The following is an 18,053-nucleotide window of genomic DNA, read 5'->3' as shown; positions in this document are numbered from 1 at the left end:
CATGGGTGGGATGTTGAAGCTAGATAATCTTGAAGGTCCCTTCCAACCCAGACCATTCTGTGATTCTAAGATCTTTAAAACAGCATGTGAGGACTGTCAGTGGAAGGCTTACCTTGGGCCTTGTTCTTCTAGAAAAAATAGGTAAGAAATCAAGTCACAGTGACAGACAGTAGCTCATGCTGGATTCCTGTTGGTTCCTGAACCACAGGCAGCCATAGAATCTGAGGAGACAGTTTCCCCAGCCTCAGAAGAGGTGGTACCAAATTAACAGGGGAGACTTCCCATATGAGTGTGTCAGAGCTGAGGGAGTCACCTGAGCTAGAGTGCCATTTCTTTTATATGCTCTTTGAAAACCTTTGTCTGAGGTGGGAATTGAGGGATAGCTTATGTTTGTTCCAAATATACAAAAAAAGGCAGTATGTCGCAAGGAACACTTATTTTGTCAGTGTTCTGTTTATATTATTAAGGATAAGTTCAGATCTAAGCCTTGAAAGATGAAAAGAAAGGTTCTGAGGGCTCCATTGATTTTAAAATATAATTTTATTGAATACGTAAATAGTTTTGTAACAATTTATTCAGTTATTCCTCATAACATAAATCCACATCTATCAGTGCTCTCCTTTTTGCTAGGTTTTGATTACTTTAAAAGTTGTAGTAAGCCGCATTGTGGTTACAGACAAGACCTGGTGGTTCCTGAAAGAGTATTTCATGATTTTTGCTCATGGATAGTGATACCTTTTTGCCAGTAATAGTTATTTGAGGAAGTGATGTCATGCTGAAGGTACTGAATTCTTCAACTTCTAAGATGCTACAAATCAGATTGAGGGTTAAAAATGTTGCTTTCATAGGCCTAGGATAGCTTATGCTAAGATGAATGTTTGCAGTAGCATTCTGCAGTTTGGCAGTTATCTTTTACCGGATGCACAGATTTCGGATTGAGCATCTGTATTGTTGGTACAAGAAGGTTTCCTGTGTTAAAATAGAATGAGGGAGATGCTGTCTTGAATAATCTATTAAAATATAAATATATTGAAATATATTGTCAATGATTCTGGCAACAGATAAAACCACAGTTCAAATAATAAAGATGCTTGGAGTAGAAAGTATTGTCCATATGAATTGGTTGGTGTGGGTTTTGTGTCACTGAGCTGTTTTAGTGGTTATCACTGGGGAATAAGATAAATAATTCAGTATTAATATACTGAGCTGTGTCAGAGATAGCAAGTACCTGTTTAGTTGCTTCGCTATAGAGATGTCTTCAGCTGGTCAGTTTTGCATGTGGTGGCTCTCAGACCATAGCTGATGTGTGGTTGGAGTTGCATCTGTGTGCTTATGGGAGTTGCTGCTTAGCCCAATGGTTCTAACCTTCCTGTTAACTTTGCTTCTAATGGGACTTGCTAGGATGAGACTTCTAAATGTGGTTGGTGCAGATTGTCTGCAGGTCTGGTCTGTTTCTATCTATATCAAATTTATGCAGTTTTTTAGGAAGGTATCATAGAATCATAGAATTTGGAAGGTTCCGGCAAGGATCATAAAATCAGACTTGTCTTTCAGAGAAGAGATTATTTATGTGGATAAGAATATTTGTTCAGAAAATGGAGGGTTTCATTTATAGTAACAAACATCATCTTGTGCTTTCTAGTAATAATTGGGTGGCATTTTAGGTTCTTTTTGTAATGTTTTGTTCCCTTTATGAGTTTCCAGAACTACAAGAACAATTAGCTGACCAAACATATTCTACAACTCTTAAAATATTGTTTTACTTTATCATTAGTAATAAATTTGATTATAGGTGATTTGATATTGGAAGGCATGCCTTCAAAAATTACATTTCTCGTAATGAAGAAAATTCTTCAGACTGGTAAAACAAGATGTTAACTATCACTTTTCTCTCTCATCAGCATGTGTTACATCATCAGGATGTGAGGCACATCAGGATGTGAGACTGTCTTTGCTGTTCGTTCTGGCCAATTTTGGTCTTGAAATCTGCAAAATAGAAATGTGAATTTCTTACTAAGCCTACAGGCTGACTTTGTATTTTAACATTAATAGAATAGCTTTCATATTTTATTAGAAAAAACCCATAGCAAATTCACTGTGCAAAAAGTCAAAAATGAGAGATTAGTGACTGAAACAAAGTAATTTTGTGGAAATGTACAGATTCTTACTTAGGGAGAGGTACAGTCATTAAAATAACCAATCAAAGTGGATGAAACAAAAATATATTCTCTCAGGAGTCACCAGAGAAAGGCAGTGTGCAACAGAAACCACTGAAAGCCTTCAGAAATTTATTTTTCATTCCCATTGCTTCGACAGTAGCTAATGGGTTAACTCGACTGCATATTTTGTCTTAGGCTAAAATATTCTGGAAGAACAAAGCAGTTGTTTGGAGTGATAGTATGTTAACAGCCTGACCAAGAAATACACCCTCTCACTGTTAGTCTGTCATATTAAAATCTCAGTTTAGTAAGTTCCATCTCAGAGTTCTTATTAAGCTCTTGAGAAGAGTCCAAGGCGATAGCCTGTCCTTCCACAGTCCTGGTTTATATGTTTTGATGATATTCTGGTGTGCTGGAGTAAAAAAATCAGTCCTCAGATGGCTAGTTAACCTGTTTGGATTACAAAGAGATGGTCTCCAGATCCTTCATGCTCCACTATATACTCTTTGTATTCTGCTCCTTATTGTCCTGCTTTTGTCATTTCCTCAGAAGTTAAGTGTAGGAGCGAGAAACTTTCAGCCTTAGAATTCTTCAGTATTTATGTAATTATTCTGTCCCCATTCCTGAAGAGGCAATAAAGAGCGTGAGGCATACCAATACATACAAATGAGTAAAAGATGCTGGGTTATTTGTTTGGGGTTTTGGGTTTTTTTTAGGAATGTGAATTGTTCTTTTTCTTTTAAATGGCTTTGAAGACAAAGACAATTTTCCATCTTCGGTAGTTCTCCTACATGATTTTCTACAGATTTTAGGACTGCAATATAACTGCGTAATGAGACTACAGCTAATATGTGAGTTGTAAAAACAAGTGTGCAGATTTAAAAATGTCTTCGCTTTTCAAGAGAAAATACTCATGTACCTGATGACATGTATATGTCTGGTGTTCATCACAAACACGTATGACTGTTGCTAGTTCAACATGGGATAGTGTTTTGTGGAATCTGAGCAATCGGAGGCAATTAATTTTATAGGTACCGAATATGTAGAGATAGAATAGCAAATTTTTGAAAGTTTTTAGAATTGTTGTTTGCACTGGATTCCTAGAGGTGGGTAACTTTGTAGATTTAATAGTCAATTTGTCAGTTCATTCAATTTCCTTCTTTTTTAGAGCTGAGTCATTTACTATGCAGTTAATATGAGCCTGAAGAAAAAGACTTCTATTCACTGAAAAAATACTAAAAAAAAAGGATGAGCTCATGAACTTTATTTTCATCCTTTAGGGTGGCAGGTCAATCGGAAATGTATGCTGCATAAGAATATATTACAAAAATTATATTGAAAAGAGGAAAATGGAGACAGTTTGTTGCTAGTGAAGACTTAGAGCGTAAATGAACATATCTGTTCCAGTCATTGTATTCTTCAGAAAGCTGACTGTCTTTTCCAGTACACAGGGAATGAAGAAAATATGTCCTGGTTTTATTACCCAGAGGTATTTTTTGATGGCTGCTTTCCATAAAGGGAAAGAGACCTAAATTAATTCCTTATATCCAGGTAGAGCTAAGGCTAGACGCAAAGAAAAAAGGTTAGTTTAAAAAAAATTGCACATTTATAATTATTGGGGAAAATAAAACAATTATATGTTTCTGTTGGAAGACTGAAATCTTTTTTGCTGTCCAGAATCCTAATTCAAGATAGCAAAAAGTACATCAGCCTGTAAATGCCAACAACAAAAATATTTAGTTGCATGTGTTTGGTTCTGAAACATCTCCCTTAGCTTAGTCAGGTATATTTCTCCAATTAAGAAGCATAGCTCATTGAAAGAAAATTAACTGTAATGTTTCCGTGCAGCTAGCTTGACATTAATGGTGTGCACAAGAGAATATTGTCACCTGATATTTTGCGTGTGCAATTATGAAAAGGTAGAAACTTCCCTGATATATTTTGCTTTCACACAGTAGATCTCTCTTTTCCTCTTGTTTGGAAGGCTCCTGATTTTATTAAGTGCAGAACAGACTCAGTTCCCTTTGCTAGTGAGAACAACTCAAAACCCATGGTTGCTTCAGCTGTGTTCAGCTTCTGAAGATTCAGGGTTAAAGCCAGTTACTTTGTCTGTTTGCTGATTTCAGCTGAGTAAAGAAAAAAAGGTAAAAATAAAAGTATGATTTGCTGCTTATTGTATGCGTGTGTTTTACTGTGTGTATTTTCATATTCTTTAGGACTGCTTTTCTTACTAGATTTGTGAGGTGTTTTGAAAAGCTTTTACACATGTACATTGAAGCTGCTGCTTATCTGTTACTTTGCTGCGAAAGGGACTTCTGTCAGGTCAGACCTCATTTGGGTTCTACAGTTTGGTCTCTTATGAAACTTGAGAGTTCTTGACTTTCTTGGGAGCTGTGAAAGCAAGGAATGTCTGATCCCACAGTAAGTCTATTCCTTCATCCAGTGCTGAAAAGTGCTCCAACTGAAAACAACACCTGATACTTAACTTGTGTTTGAATGTCTTGGTGATTTGGCTTTTTTTTTTCTCATTGTCACTCATTGCAATTGTCTCGTAATTTGTTACAGAAAAGGAGCAAACGCTTGGAAAAAGTCCATGTTGTTCTTGGGAATAAACCCTGTGATTTGGATTCGCTCATTTCTACCTTGGCCTATGCCTACTTTCTGGACAAGGTAATGAAAAAATTGGACTGAGTGGTCTTAATTCACTTGTTCCAGGTTGTTACAGGCATCTTATTGTTAAGTCAATTAAAACTTACTGTAAAAACATTTTATCCTGAACAATGATTTTGTTATTATTAGAGGTGCGTTTTTAAAATATAAATAATCTACGTTTTCCTCCATACAAAGAAATGGCTTATTGAATAGCAGTTAGGTGGCTTATTGAATAGAAGCAAAAAATCACCTCTGTACTTCATTCTTTAAACTTTCTCTCTTCTGCCTTTCCCACTCACTCTGTAGGAGGCAAACAGAAGCAGATGAACAAAAAAAAAAGGCAATTTTTTTTTTAAGTAAGTAAAAGGGGGAAGGAAAACTCAAACAGAAAATCCAGGCTGTTTCTAATTAGTCACTCAGTTAAAATATCTTCCTATTAAAAAATGGGTCTTATTTTATGCAATTCTGACAAATGTGCACCTGTGTTACAGGTCAGTCCTCCTGACGTTCTTTGCTTACCTGTATTGAACATACCAAGAAGAGACTTTAGCTATTTCACTGAGACACAATTTATACTGGAAGAGCTGAATATCCCAGAGTCATTCCATATCTTCCGAGATGAAATCAATTTGCACCAGCTGAATGCTGAAGGAAAGTTGTCTTTAACACTTTTAAACAGCAACATACTGACAAGGTATTGTGGTTTATGTACAATAAAATGGCTTACATGAGTTTGAGCTGTTTTAAAAACTACATTTTTTCTACAGTAATATTTATATTGCTGTAATATTGATATTTTGCTATTAATATTGATATGCTAAGGAAGTTAAAATATATTTTGTCTCTCCTTACATTCAATGAATGTGAGAAGCTGAATAGTTGTATTTCCATCACTTCTAATGGAAATTCCATTTTTAAGAACCTTGTATTTTCACACAGCTTAGATTAGATTTTTTTAATTTAGTTCAGATAGTCTGGAGGTTTCATGTGACCATTAAATAAAAGATCAGAGTTTTTTCCCGATTCTTAGCTAGTTTAGCTTTAAAACTCTTCTGTTGATTTGGAGGTGCCCAGACACTTCCATATGTGCTGTTAAGAGGGCTGATGGATTATTGTAGTCCTTACCAACTACGACATTTTTTTCAAAATGTCATCAGTGCCAGAGGCTCAGAGTTGCTCTGTGGGAGACTGTAGTCCATATACCTATTCTTAAGAGGGACTATTTACAAGTCCATAGTGAATCTTCTATAGGAAGCCTTTGTAAAATGGTCTGCCTGTCTTGCCCAGAGTGAAGAATTCTTTTTTACTTCCAACTCCCTTTAGAACTTCATTGAAGATGAGTAACATCCTGTTGTGATATGGCCCCATCCTATTCTGAGAGGTTTGTGGATAAGAATAAAAGTAGGGGAAATCTGAAGAGAGAAATAATATAAATCTTATAACTGTTGATTCTTTACCAGCCATCAGTTTGGTGCATCATTCACTTCTCACAGTAAAAAGTGTCTGTAATATTTGCTTTTTGTTTATTACTATTTCTTTCTGTGTTTCTATTTTCTAAAGAATTATGATTAGCATTTTGTTATTAAACTTAGTTTGGCTTTGTTACTGCTATTGTAAACAGAAATGTAAAGTGCCTAAATGCAAAAAAAATACTGTATTTTTGTAGGTTTTCAAAATATTCAATGGAGAAAATGCAAGATCTTCTCTATATAAAGAGGGATATTTTCAGCATATGTAGAATTTTTTTTTTAAATTATTTATTTTTATAGATTTTGATGAAGGAAATGTAAACATTTAAGTCTTAGTAATGTATCAAGCTGCAACCGGACATGTCTATCTCGTATTGGCCTTTTTAGCCACCAATGCACTTGTAACAAACATGGGTAGAGCCCTTCCCAAATATTCGTTCACGAAGCCCAGCCGTGATGATGATGATGATGATGATGATGATGAATGTATCAAGCAATAAAAGAACTACGCCTTGTGACATTCTTTAGCTTTATAGCAGACTTCAAGTAGCAATAGGAATAGTGTTTTAGTCCAGAATTTAAGAAAAAGTTTCACTCTTTTTACTGGGTTGTCTAAACAGCTAGAAAGATAAATATATATAACTTTTGAATTTGCTTGATAGTGACGATAAAAGTTTGGAATCAGCTGTTGTCAAAGTCATCAATCCAGATGAGCAATGTGACAGGAGCCTGGAGTTACAAGCATGTTCTTCCTCTTTAGTCGTAAAAGAGATTCTTCAAAAGGCACCAGAGTTAATCACTCAGCAACTGGCTTATCTCCTCAGAGGTGAGAGATTACTCTTTATATTAAATACTGAAAGGTTTAATGGAGTGTTTCTGAATCTGCTCATGCAGAAAGAGTGTGATCCATTCTTTGGTTAACAATCCCTTTAAAGACCACGGGAAGCTTCATAAAAGAAGCAGGGAGTAAAGAGTTTGTTAAAGAGTAACATTATATTGAATATTAAAAATGTGCATTTAAAAATAGGCATGAGAGGTCTTTGCTGTATCACTAGACAAGAATATTAGATGGAGCTGTCGACACACCAGCTGGGTAGCTGGAAAAGCTGTGCAGTTCGTTGATTCCAGGGGCATTGTGGACAACAATATGGATTGGAATCTAATATTTACACGTTAAAGCTTCTCCCTCCCAATGGTCGTACTTTTTAATAGAATAATTTTTAATGGTATGATGCCAAACTTCTACTATTTAAAACCACTGTTACCAAATCTTTGTTGTGCTTTCCCTTTCTCTTTTATTGTATGCCCAGTAGAGTACAAAGAGGGGGCGAGCAGAAGTATTTTCTGCTCTGTCTTCATAGTTCATTGTTTTTATTAATTTTCTCAGTTTGTTTGCTGCACCAGAACTCTTCAGTTGGAGATAAAACCAGGGTTGAAAAGAACTGATCACTGCTTTTAAGTTATTTACTGAATTTTCATAGTGTTTAATAAATTTTGTAGTTTTAGGTTTTGATTGATGTGCAACTGTTAAATGCCCTTTTAGGAAATTAGTGTGGGCATGTTTAATGAGGGTTATGAAAACTTGTGTACACTTTGATTTCAGAAGCTACTGCAATCTTGGCTTGTCATTGTAGTGATCACTGTGATAAATAATGCAATGAGCATGTTATGAGAAATTACAAAAGTTAATTTATTTTTTTAATGTTCTATAGAATAAGCATTAACAGTAACACAGGATTTAGCCTGCTTTTATAGTATCTTTCAATGCTAACAAACTTTAGTAAACCTACCTTGAAATATTTTTGTAATCTCCAAATTTCTGTGAGTAGCTCCCCAGGAATCTAGACAAAGGACCAAGCATAATAATTGATTTTGGAGGCAGAACCAAAAAAAAAAGGCATTGGGGGAATCTTAGGATACTTGTTTGTTGGTTGAAGGAGTAAGGAGGGAGTGCTCTGAATAATGTTCAAGAACATGATCGAGTACTATAAGTGGATGTAAAGGTCCACATGTTTTGTGTCTCTAATCGGTATCCAAATTAAAATGAAGTGCTTTTATTAGTGTTTGTGTTAGAGATAGCACTTCAAGTTTGGAGGGAGATAGTAGCTGATTGTTTTTTTAACAGCTAGGAACTACATTTTCATTATTGTGTTTGGGGAACTTATTGGACACAGAAGTCCCTCTGCACCTTCTTTTACATAGTATGAGAAGTGCCTGGCAAAGCCTAGAGAACACAGCACAGCTGCACTTGTGATTGATGCTTTTCTACTTCTCCCAGCAATGCAGCAAGTCCTCTTGTGGGTCTCTTAAAATAGAAAAAGGTTTTGTTGCTTAAGAATCTTCCATGCCAAGTTCAGAAAAGCCAGCGAATCCCATTACTGGTTTTGGTAAGATTCATAAAAAATTATAAATCATAGACATAAATGTATGTAGACAGCAATCTGAAATTACAAGCAGTCTGAAAATAAAATATCAAATACAGCCTACGATATCTAGATTTTGTGTTTCTCTGTAAGTATTATGGCCTTTTATCATAAGGTATAGCTTCTGAAATTCATTTTACCTGTAAGCCCAGGAAATAAAGGGACCAAATACCATGGTCTGGAAGGAGGGGTGGCTGTTTCATTCTCACCACTGAGTATGCAGAGGCTCGCAGGATGTCCCCTCTCTTTGGGGACACTTCAGAGGCATAGAGGCAGTGAAAAGGCTCTACTGTGTTTTTCACGCTTCATTATGTTACTTCCAATGTAAATCTGTATATACTTAGTACGTCTAAATTTTGGGCAAAGTTCAGAAGAGAAGGCCAAAGTAGAAGTCAGATTGCTAAGGATTAGGATTTTATTTTTGTAAAACAGCTGAGAGATGCTAACATCTGAGTCTCTGAGCTGGGAAGTCCTCTTTCATTTTCTGGCTTTCCAGGGAGTAAGACAATAGAAGTATCTAAAATTTTAATAATTATCGTGTAGTGACCATGACAGCTCCATTTACTGCCTCTTTTCCAAACTTCTTTTTTCTCAAAGTCTGTTGGCAACTTTTAAATTTCAGTAACAAGGGCAGATGTTTATAACCTGCTACATTTCAACTTTGAACAAGCTTCACCTGCTTGTCTGTGTTAAAAAAAAAAAAAGTCAAGAGGAAAGACTTTTTGTGTGAAACCAAGCATTATTGATTTAGGCATTTTAATATTTAAGGATTTTTTTTTTCAGGTGAGTGCTTTTCTGGTATCTTTGTCTCCTCATCAGATATGATATAAGTTAATTCTACCTTTGGGCTTTGATTAGAGCCTGCTTAGAGAGTCAGTGTTGTATAGCCATAGGTGCCTTAAGTTAGAGCTTGTGCTGTTCCTGGATTTGTGCCAGAAGCAAACAGTTATAGAACCTGCCAGTCTTGGGTCTGTATTTTTTTATTTCCCCAGAGATGTTTAGAAGGGGACTGTTGCCAAACTCAGATCCATTAAACTGCTGAATCATTACATTGTCTGCTGCAGCCAGCTGGCAAGGATGTGATTCCAAGCACTCACTGTCAAGTAGCTTGGATCAGTGCACTCTCAAAAATACCTCCTTATGTTTATTTGTATAAGGCCTTGAAGGATGCCACAAGGTGCAAACTGCAACATGTAAATACAGACAGATTTACAGCAAGAGCATCAGCAGTCTTTTTATATGTATCTGCTTTTGCTAGTTATGAGCTGCATAGTTGAGGTCTTTTCATACCCTGTTGGGGCAGTCTGACTTTTATTAGAGAAGATTAGTTTGTTATTCTAGCCACCCAGACAAATGTTAAGAAATGTCCTTCTAAGGACTCTAGGAATTATGCCAATATTTTTTTTCTGTGTTGTACATCGATCAGATGATTCACATCTTCCTGGATTGATGCATCCTTAGTATATAGGCCAGAAAGAAAGGATCATTTTTAACTGCACCAAGCACTGCGCTTACTTGGACAGATGCCTTTCTTTTTAATGTGTGAAAGCAGCTTTTTTGGAGACAGTACTCCTACTCTCTTCCTCCATATTACATTGTGTTGCAGCTTCATGGCTTTTCATATTAATTACAATGCAGATTGCTTTCTTGGATCTGTTTACAGTTTGGGTTTGTGGAGGCTGTGAGGGAGTGCAGAGTGTTGAAGTTTACTTTCCATGAGGGACTGTTGGTTTTCCTCTTTTCTCTGTCCTTTATATTTCCTTGACAGGAGAAATGCCTATATTTTCATTGTACTGTTTCTCTCAGCCATAAACTTATAATTCAGGAGATGCTTGTGCTTTTCGTAATGGTTTCCCAAAATGACTTCTGCTTTCATTAGATCATGTTTAATATTAATGCACAGCAATTGCTTTTGGCAAAACTAGTGCTTCACTTCCAAATCACTTTGCAAAAAAAGAACAGAAGGCACATTTTTTTAAGAGCCTTAACCTATTTTCTAGTGGCCTCTTCTTTGGAAAAAAATATATGTAGAGTGGTGTGAGGTACACAAGAAATAATATTGAATCTTGTATTGCCTATTATATATTTTTTCTGTGGTTGTCAGCAAACAGCAGCCTCCATTATGCTTTCAGAAACCCTGGGGGAGTTGCACAAGCACTCAGTAAAATCTGCAGGAGATTTCTGAGACTGTGTATTGCTTTTACAGCAGTTACTTCCAAGACAGCACATGACTAAACAGACTACTGACCTTTGGTCAAAAGTACCTTAAGTGAACTGTTTTTCTAAACTACCTGGAATCTTAGCCCTCACAGGAATGTTGAGGATGCCTGAGAGAGAAGAGATGTGCCTTTCTTTCCTGCTGATGAGCATAGTATTAAAGAATGATCATAGTATTAAAGGATGAGTAAATGTTCATCTTAGGGCTTGCGGACACCTAGTAATATGAGAAGGATCCTTTTCTTGATTTCATCCTAGTAGAGAAGTTAGCAATTGCAACACTACAGTATTGCTATGACAAGTGAGAAAAACAGTCTTTTAAAAACTATCTCAGCCCTCTGCCTATGGTGAGTCAAGCTCACATCATGTTGACTTCCAAAATGTTGAGCTTGGTTGGATGTACAACTCACATCACTTGTTCTACTGCTTTTTCCTGTGTGTTTGTATTAAGATCTTATCTTCTTACCCAAATACTCTGTTCCCTGGAGCACACACAGCTGTGATAGAAGTTTTACATACTGCATATCTGAGGATCTGTGCAAATGGATAGATTGCCTAACTCATCCTAGTGCTGCTGGAGGGCTGTATGGGGTATGCTGCAGTCTCCCTCCAGTAGGTAATTGTATGATGAATTTGAGCATGCATTGTGGATCCAGTACTTTCTACTGGAGTCTCCGTTTCCTTTGTGTGTACATGAGCAATTTCCCTTTCTGCTCCTGGAGGAGGATAAAAGGAGTGCTGAAAAAGCAGAAATTTGCTGTTGCTAAAATAATTTATGCAGCCTGGTCACTGAGCTGCCATTTATCGAGGTGCAGCTCTGTGCTGACTGGGAGTGTGCTATGGGGTGTCTAACTCATTCTGGTCACCACCCTTCCCAAGGTATGGACAGCTGTATGTTTCAAGTGTATATATGCAGCACAGACACTGTTACCTGGTTAGAGGTTGAACGACAAAGGGGTATTTTTAGATGAATTATCTTGGAGGCTGCTGATTGAGAAACTTTCTTCCTATGAAAGGAAAAATAGGCTTTGCTAATGGGTATAGATATCCTGGGTCCTTTATATATCAGTTATTTACCTGTAGAAATCTGAAATCTGCTTGCTGTGGAGCCGTTTTTTGTGTACCTAAATCTACAAATGTTAATGTTAGTCAGTATACCTGATTTTCATGCAGTCTGTATTTATTTAATATATTTAATGCTATCAAATAGAGCAGGAGCATTGTCTTTAAGTGATTGTAGGACTGGCATGAAGAAATAGCTGCTGCGAATTAAAAGATTATTGGCAGTTAAAATATCTGTAACAGAAACACAGAATGGAACTTCGTGTATTTTAATTTCCAGAAACTAATATCTGACAGGGAACAGTTTTTGTCTTGTTAAGCATTATTTATTATTTAATTCACACGGGATGTGTCTAATAAGGAGGTGTTTACTTAGCATTGCAAAATTGCAAGTGTTTTGTGAATTTTGAAGAAATGCTTTTTGGTATTTTATGTGATAACAGTATAGGAGAAAAATTGATACATACTAGATGTTTGGGTCCTAATCCATCTAGTGAGATTGAGGATGGCTGTGTCCAGGGCTTTCTTTTACTTGCTTCACTCTGTACTAAAGACTAAACACTTTGGTTTATAGTAACTATCTTATGTTATTGTACTGATTTGCTCATTGAGCCAACACAATACAATACAATCACACACTTGTTTGAAATCCCTGTGCACAGCAGAGTAATAAATAATTTCAATGCTGAAGTATAAGATTTTATTATCCTTAATTTACCATGAGTAATTGGAAGTGAACACTATCTTTGAGTATATTAACAAATGGGACCCCAATCTCCAGAGAATGAAAAGGTGACTTTATACCCTGAACAATCAGGACTGTTTTACATTCAGGATGGAATATGTGAAGTACACAGTTGTCTGAAAAGACATTACTCTCACCTCTGTATTGTAAGAGTTGAAGTTATTTATTGGATTATATTTCTCTTAAATTTTGAGTGCATTATTTTGATTGACTGAATAGGTGTTTCTTTGCTATGTTCATGGAATTAAAATCATAGAATGGTTTGGGTTGGAAGGGATCTTAAAGATCACGTAGTTCCATTCCTCTGCCATGGGCAGGGACACCTTCTACTAGATGAGGTTGCTCAAAGCCCCATCCAATTTGGTCTTGAAAACTTCCAGTGGTATGGTACCCACTTCTCTGGGCAACCTGTTCCATTATCTCACCACCCTCACAGTAAAGTATTTCTTTCCTTTTGTCCATTATAGCAGTTAATTGACATGTCTGTAGAAGAAAGACTGGCAGTGTGGATTTACTGTTTCAAAGTATACCAGCACTTGGCTAATGCTTAGAGAGGGGGATAAACCCTGGTGTCCCGCCACTTGCTGCTGGGCATGCTGCAGAACTGTAGGTGTACAGAAGCATGCTGCACACTGTGGCAGCACTGAGACCAGCCAGTTAGCTCTACCATAGGCACTGAAAAGGCACCCAGTTCAGATTTTAGAAGTTTCATGTTAGGAGGATGTTTCTGTGTGAGTTCAATATCTAATTCAGTGAACACATCAGTGGAAACAACCTCCAAGAAAGAAGGGGCTTGGATAGCAATACAGTAAACATTCTTGATTCTGTAGTACCTCTTTGATATTTACAGGAGGCATTGATTTTTGTCTTTCAATGTTTCAGGAAGCATTCTTTTCAAGTGCATGTCTTTGGAAGCTGACAGTATCACAGAGCAGCAGGAGAAAGTGCTGTCAATCCTAGAGGAAAAGTTTCCAGATCTTCCCCCACGAGAGGAAATTATCTCTGTACTCCAGGAGACTCAGTTTAATGCACAAGGTAATACAACTTGCTTCCATTTTTCAGACCTGTTACAAATATATTTATATAACTGTATCAGAATATTGTCTTAGTGTGTGTGGTGAAAATAGTTGCAGCATGCTATCTTCAATGACAGTTAAATGTGTTATATTTAATTTTAAATTAAGTTGCTTACATTCTGAATCATGAAATTGTGAGTTATCATTAATTAATGCGTCAACCCACATGCAGAAATTGTACTGAAACTACCTACATGGTGTGGAAGTGGATTTTATTCTAAGATCCTTCCCAGTTTTACCAAGGACTGTGTATAGATTAAGTGAATTTGACACCAGACTAAGATTAAGGAAGAAGTAGGAAAATTGCAATTCTTTTCTTCTGCTAGAAATATCAAATTAAAATATTTAGTGATCAAAAGTGGGAATGTTTGAACCCAAAATTTTGTAGCAGGCTTTTGAGGGGATGCTCTAAAAGCCGGAAGACAATTGTTGCAAGAACTCTTAAATTTTTTTACTGGCATTTGCTACCAAATTGTTACCAAAGAGCAAGTATTAAATTAGTGAGATGTTTCTTTCTTAGGTATGTCAGGTATGCACAGGGTTCATGCAGACACATGATCTTTTTTTACCATTCTCTGTTCACCCATCTGCAGCAATCAGTCATAGGAATTCAGACCATCAGCCTGAGATGGCTGCCCTATCTGATATATAACAACAGACTTTGGAGTGCTGCTTCCTTTGCCCTTTCTTTCAATGAGGTTGCAAGCTAGATTAGTTCAGGGCAATAAATCTTCACATAGTTCCCTGAAGTTCTTCCAATCAAGTAATCATAGTTCAGAAATTAACTGAATGGAGTCTAGATTGGAGAGACACAGTGAAAGTGGCTTTTATGGAGTTCTGTTCTTAGTTCTGCCAGTTGTCTAGGAAGATGCTTCAGTACTTGGCTCATATAGTTTTCCTAATATCAAATGCAAAGTAGATAGGATCGGTTTAGTCTGCATGGTATCAGTTGCCAGTAATTTATACATGCTGCATAAGGTGGGCACTGTCATGCCCTTTTTTATCTCATAGCTGGTGTTCTCTGTGTATTACAAGGTACATATTTAACACTGCATTTATTCATATGACACTTGTATTATTAAGGTGCTGCTGAGTTTCTGAAATCCTTTGAAGGTTGTAAACTCTGCTGAATATTTTACCTTATCTACCTGTTATTTGAGGCAGTATTAGGACATTTCAGCAAAACAAAGTTCTCAGTTTCATGCAGAAAGAATGATTCAGTGGCCTGAATTCACAAATTCATTTGTTATTTGAGAACCAGTAGGTTGCAGCCCATCAGAAAGTCTACAAGTTATGTACAAGTATTTTTTAAATGACAGATAAATAAATGTTCATCTTGTCACTAGACTGAATGCAGTAGCTGGACTCTGTACAGGAACAGTAATGAAAGGAGTCATTTCTTAGGCTTAAGTTGGTATTTTTTTTCCCTCTTAAAAATCAGTCATGCAAACACATTTTGGATGTTATACTGCTAAGCTTTAAAAGTCAATGGACATTTTAAATGCCACTATACACTGGGGTACATGGCTAGCAGCATTCTTTACATAGACATTTCGCTATCATGTCTCTATTTTTTATCATCTGATGTGACTATGTTCCTCTATATAACATGTGTTTATTTTGAGAATCTTTACAGCATTTAGGCAGACATCTTCAATTAGGGAAACTTAGTCACTTCGATTTTCATTACATTGTGCTTAAACATATAAATATGTCTAGTTGCAATGTGAAATAATTCCAATTTTACACAATTGTTTCTGATGTTAATGTTTGTATGGTATGTTAACATCTAGTCAGTACGTTAATGATTTGATGTACATAAGAAAAACCTACTGGTGTTATCTCTTCGTGAAAAAGGTTAGAAAGGTTGAATGACTTTGTGCTTAGAGAATATCTTAAATGTTTTGCTTCTGAGTATTTTTTAAACACCATGGTATTCCACAGGTGCTTTTCAATGTATTGCTCATTCCAGAAGTATTTTATATTAGTGATTTCGTATTAGATCATAGGAATGGTCTGTCTATACATTCATCATCAACTGGAGTAAAGCTGACTTGAAAAATACCAGCTGCGTTGCAGAAGACTTAGTTCTTCATCTTTGTTGTTATTGTGTCCCCTCCCTTCTTAAAAAAGTCCCTCTATAAACATTAAGCATTGAAATTAATATTGGTTCTAATTTTCTCATAGGATTGTCCTGAAATACAGAAGCCTCAGCATTAAGGTCTAAGCTGTGTTTTTAATTTGTGTTGATGCATCTGTCAGCTGTAGATATTTGTATATATTGAAATTCCTGTTTCTTCTCAAACAGGTGTGAGTATTGAGGAGGTTATGCTGAAGGATCTCAAGGAGATTTCGGATGGAGAAGTCAAAGTAGCAATTAGCACTGTGTACGTGACACTGGAGGTAAGAGGAAACTTAAACAACATAGTAGGTAGACAGCCTTATTGCATAGGGGTGCAGTTCTTTAATAAAGATTTTGAACAAGTTTTTTTCTCAATATTACACATGAGCAGAATTTTCAGTGATTTAATTAACTTTGGTAGAAGCAGTAGCTGTTTGTTGTCTGACTTACGTTGTTATGCACCTGATTATTCCCTCCCATTAGACTTTACCATGATGTGTTCAAACAATGGCATAAGAAAATTGCAGCCTTTGGGTGAATTGCAGTTGTGAGCTTTCCCTTGTACTTCAGTAGGTAGTTACTAACTAGGACTTTGTCCTACCTTTCACTTACAGTATGGCATATAATTTATAAAGCCATTCTAACACACTCTAGGCTTTTTGAGAGGGAAGGATATGCCTTCATGCCTTCCAAAAGCCTATCTTGAAACTATAATGAAGTGTAATGAAGTCCATTGCCACATTGCCTAAATTAAATATCTGTTGCCAGAAAGAGAAGTACCTCAGTGGGGCAGAAGTTTGTAAAATTTTGATCTTTTGAATCAAAACTATAGATTTATTTTTATGAATATCCCTGAGATAGCGTGAAAGTGACTGCTTTGATCTTCTTTCTTGAACAGTCCCAAACATTGTGTAATTTCTTAGGGAAAACTCTTGTGTAATAAGTTTTGTATCATTATCTCAAGACAATTTGTGTTATGGCTGTCAGTAGCTATCTATCTGAAATACATATTAATGTTACTGGCATTTAAAAATATTAGTGCTTAGATCACTGAACAATTATGACATGACACTTATTTCTGATGGAAGTTTGCATACTGATACACTGATTAATAAGAAAACTAAGCAGACTGCAGAAAATCTCAATAACAAAAACACTTTTGTAGAGTGTATATTTGTAATTTTCAATCTCTCCATTTGTCCGAAGGTCACTCATATGAAAGTATTTGAAATGCAGAAGAAATTGTCATCTCATAATTTTGCAGTTTATTTTAATCAAAACTTTTTTTACCTCAAATGGTACTAAAAAAGAAAAATATCTTTTGGATAGTTCTTAACTCTGAGATTAGCTCTGCTGGTTAGAGCATGTGCTAATAATGCCAAGGTTGTGGGTTTGATCCCTGTATGGACCATTCACTTAAGAGCTGGACTTAATCCTTGTTGGTCCCTTCCAACTCAGAATATTCTGGGATTCCCTTGTATGTCCTAAGAGATTTCTTACCGTATGTCTCTTGTAATTAATTTTACAAAAAATAAGGTACTTCTGTGGTCGAAAAAGTTTGTGGTGCAATCCAGCTAATAATAATCCATAGGTTTCTACTAGCATACTAAAATACACAAAGCAAGTTAGGTAGCAAAGCTTGAAGAAATGAAGCAGAATCTATTAGTCTCTTGATTAGTTTCTCAGTGTTAAGCAATCTTTACCACCAAACGTGCACTGCTTTATGAACCATTTGATCCTGAAAATTGTGCCAAGGTTGGGAGGAAAAGGGATGAGGAAGAGTGTGTTAAGTAAAATACCCCAAAGAGAAAATGGGATTTAAAAAAATTCTTAATAAAATCTTCCTCTTCTTTTGTTCTAAATCTTTCTCTTTTACTTTACTTTCAATGAATGGTGGACAGAGCCAGTAATTAGGAGCTACCTTTAGCATTACATTTTCTTTTTATTTATTTTTCTTTTAATCGCATTTCATAGATTATGTAGAATGCAAACCTTGGCTCCACAGATCTAAGCTCCAGTTAAGTATGGCTGACCTTACATTGCTACTCTGTATGCTCAAATGAATTGTAACTCAGAACAGGTCTTCTTTTTAGCTGAAACTCACAATATGAATTCAGCAACATTAGGT

General features: G+C 36.1%; 1 protein-coding gene across 9 annotated transcripts in view; it reads left to right on the top strand.

Annotated features, from left to right (window-relative positions):
* The first annotated feature begins 226 nt into the window (after nt 1-226).
* The window catches only part of PRUNE2 (prune homolog 2 with BCH domain), a 110,708-nt gene continuing 92,881 nt past the window's right edge, over nt 227-18,053 (top strand). For 7 of the 9 annotated variants that reach the window (XM_029962906.1, XM_018080972.2, XM_018080975.2 and 4 more), the window contains exons 1-3: nt 7,004-7,106; nt 13,610-13,762; nt 16,112-16,206. In XM_029962906.1, coding sequence (XP_029818766.1) covers nt 13,630-13,762; nt 16,112-16,206 — 228 coding nt within the window. In that variant the 5' untranslated portion in view covers nt 7,004-7,106; nt 13,610-13,629. Of the gene's footprint in view, nt 254-4,724; nt 4,830-5,302; nt 5,506-6,942; nt 7,107-13,609; nt 13,763-16,111; nt 16,207-18,053 lie in introns of those variants that run through there. The other 2 variants (XM_029962911.1, XM_029962907.1) reach the window with 2 other exon arrangements.

This window comes from Manacus vitellinus, unplaced genomic scaffold (assembly GCF_001715985.3).
Source record: "Manacus vitellinus isolate BGI_N305 unplaced genomic scaffold, ASM171598v3 scaffold_50_pilon, whole genome shotgun sequence".
In the NCBI taxonomy this organism is placed as follows: Eukaryota; Metazoa; Chordata; class Aves; order Passeriformes; family Pipridae; genus Manacus; species Manacus vitellinus.
The sequence above is the reverse complement of the archived record's forward strand: the minus strand, read 5'-3'. Positions and strand labels throughout refer to the sequence as shown.